This window comes from Silene latifolia, chromosome Y (genome assembly GCF_048544455.1).
Source record: "Silene latifolia isolate original U9 population chromosome Y, ASM4854445v1, whole genome shotgun sequence".
Lineage (NCBI taxonomy): Eukaryota > Viridiplantae > Streptophyta > Magnoliopsida > Caryophyllales > Caryophyllaceae > Silene > Silene latifolia.
In genome coordinates, this window is record NC_133538.1 from 458,939,753 (window position 1) to 458,942,089 (window position 2,337).

Genomic DNA, 2,337 nt, shown 5'->3' on the forward strand with positions numbered 1-2,337 from the left:
CAAATAACGTAACATCTTATTTCCTAAACCTAGCATCATGGGCTTGCGCTTTCTCCGTCTTCTAATTCTCGTCTGGAATAGCAATCTGGTCGATCGACGATAAGGTCAAGGTCGACCGATCGCTTCCTCGAAAACAAAGAGCTTCGAACCCGAACATTGGTCGATCGATCAAGGTGATGGTCGATCGACTAATGGAGCTGCTACTTGACTTCTTGAAACTCGTGGACTTGTCTTTTGGGCCTTGGATTGCGCACCAAGCTCGTTCCTTAAGTGATTCCTTTACGTCATTTGCAATGCAGTTTACTCGGGGACGGATTTGGCTTGATTTCCCGTTGAATTCTTCACATTTCTGCAATAATGTACAAAATACGGAAGTAGACGGAAATAGGGAGAAATGTAGCACAAACTACAAGAATGAGCTCTGAAATGCGTGTAAAATGGGATGTAAAACATCATATAAATAACACGCATCACTGGTAGTAAGTTTTTGTTATGTTTTTTAGTTGGTACCCTAGCAGTTTACACAACTACTAGTGCTAGAAATCTTGTGAGCACTCAATCATCGTTTGAAGATGAGAAATTCTTCTCAGGCCACCACGGAGGCGGCCTAGGTGGAGGTGGTGGGCTTGGTGGCGGAGGTGGTGGTGGCCTTGGAGGAGGCGCGGGTGTAGGAGGAGGAGCTGGATTTGGAGGAGGACCTGGTGCTGGAGGAGGAGCTGGTAGTGGTCTTGGAGGCCAAGGTGGTCTTGGAGGTGGAGGTGGTGGAGGTGCGGGTAGCGCAATTGGTGGTGGAGCCGGTTCTGGCGGTGGTGCTGGATTTGGTGGTGGAGCCGGATCTGGTGGTGGATTAGGTGGAGGAGCCGGTGGTGGTCTTGGAGGTGGAGGTAGTGGACTTGGCGGTGGAGCTGGTTCAGGTGGTGGTGCTGGATTTGGTGGTGGTGCAAGTAGTGAAGGTAGACTTGGGGGTGGATTAGGCCGAGGAGCTGGAGGTGGTGGTGGTTTTGGAAGTGGAGGCGGTGGACTTGGTGGAGGAGCTGGTTCAGGAGGTGATGCTGGGTTTGGTGGTGGAGCTGGGGCAGGAGGTGGTGGTGGACTAGGTGGAGGAGCCGGAGGTGGTGGTGGATTTGGTGGAGGTAGAGGCCATGGTGGCGGTCTTGGTGGAGGTTCTGGTGGTGGATTTGGTGGAGGTGTCGGTGGTGGTAGCAGGATTGGAGGTGGATTACCATGAATCAATGACCACACTTGTGCTTAATAATATACCTTATACAAGTTCAACATATCAATTATATGATGACCGAAGAGAATGTCATGTTTACAATTTGCACGTACGTTGTCAAGCATTTATTTGCTTGTTTAAGCATTCATATATTAAAAAAAACCCCAAATTAAAAAAACCCCCAAATATCGAACTCCTCCTCGCCGGCGGCTTCTCCGGTCGCCTCTTTGGGTCGCCGGCGAGACTCTTGAAAACTTTTATGCTCCTTCCTCTCACTGTCATCCGGTGAGCTGTTCGCGTTAGCTGATCGTTTGTGTTCGTTTTCTTCATTCAGTCGCGATTGTCATTTTAGGGTTCAGGTTTGTTTCCTTTTTCGCCTTAGTTTAATCGTCTGTTTTCTCGCTATTGTTGTTTCATTGGTGACTGATAAGTTACCGGGGACGACATCTCCTCCGATCGTCTTCTTTGGTGTTGGTTTTGTTGTCTGTCTGTTTGTCAGCTTGTTATTCTGGGTTTTTTCTTTCAGTCTGATTGTTGGGTTTTAGTTCTTGGTCGAGGTGCTTCTCCCTTTTCCAGTTTTTCTGAGTAGGTTCGATGTTGTGTTGTACTGGTCTGCTCCCGTTTTTTCAGTTTTTATGAGTCGTTTCGGTGTTGTGGTGTGTTGTATCCCTTCTTCGGAATTGTGTATCTATGTCTTCCGATAACATTTATCAAATGTTTCTTGAAACTTTTGCTAGTGCCCATGTCAGCGATGGGTTTATGGAGAACAATGGGGATAGGATGTTAGGCTACTTTATAAAATTGCAGGGGTCGGCTCCGTTAATTTTAGCGGAGGTAAAGGAGCTTTAAGATAAGGGGAACGGTGTTTTTAGGCAATATGATTTTGATAGTGCCGCGGAGTGTTACGATGAAGCTTGTAAATTACTTAGTTTGAGTTTGGGAGATATTGGAGGTGAAGATATTCAATCGTTATCTGACCTTGTTGTTTCTCTTATGTCTAATATGGCTGCATGTGCCCTGAAACTTGAGGAATACAGAGCTGCCTCGGGTTTATGCTCCATGCTTTTGAACAGATTCCCTCGTAATATTAAGGCACTTTTTTGTAGGGCGGTTGCTTATAT

General features: G+C 46.8%; 1 protein-coding gene across 1 annotated transcript; it reads left to right on the plus strand.

Annotated features, from left to right (window-relative positions):
* Nucleotides 1-469: 469 nt before the first annotated feature.
* LOC141632873 (uncharacterized) lies at nucleotides 470-1,364 on the plus strand (the record flags this gene model as incomplete). Its single annotated transcript, XM_074445377.1, has 1 exon — nucleotides 470-1,364. A coding segment is annotated over one exon (759 nt), but the record flags the coding sequence as incomplete, so codon positions are not given.
* Nucleotides 1,365-2,337: the final 973 nt, after the last annotated feature.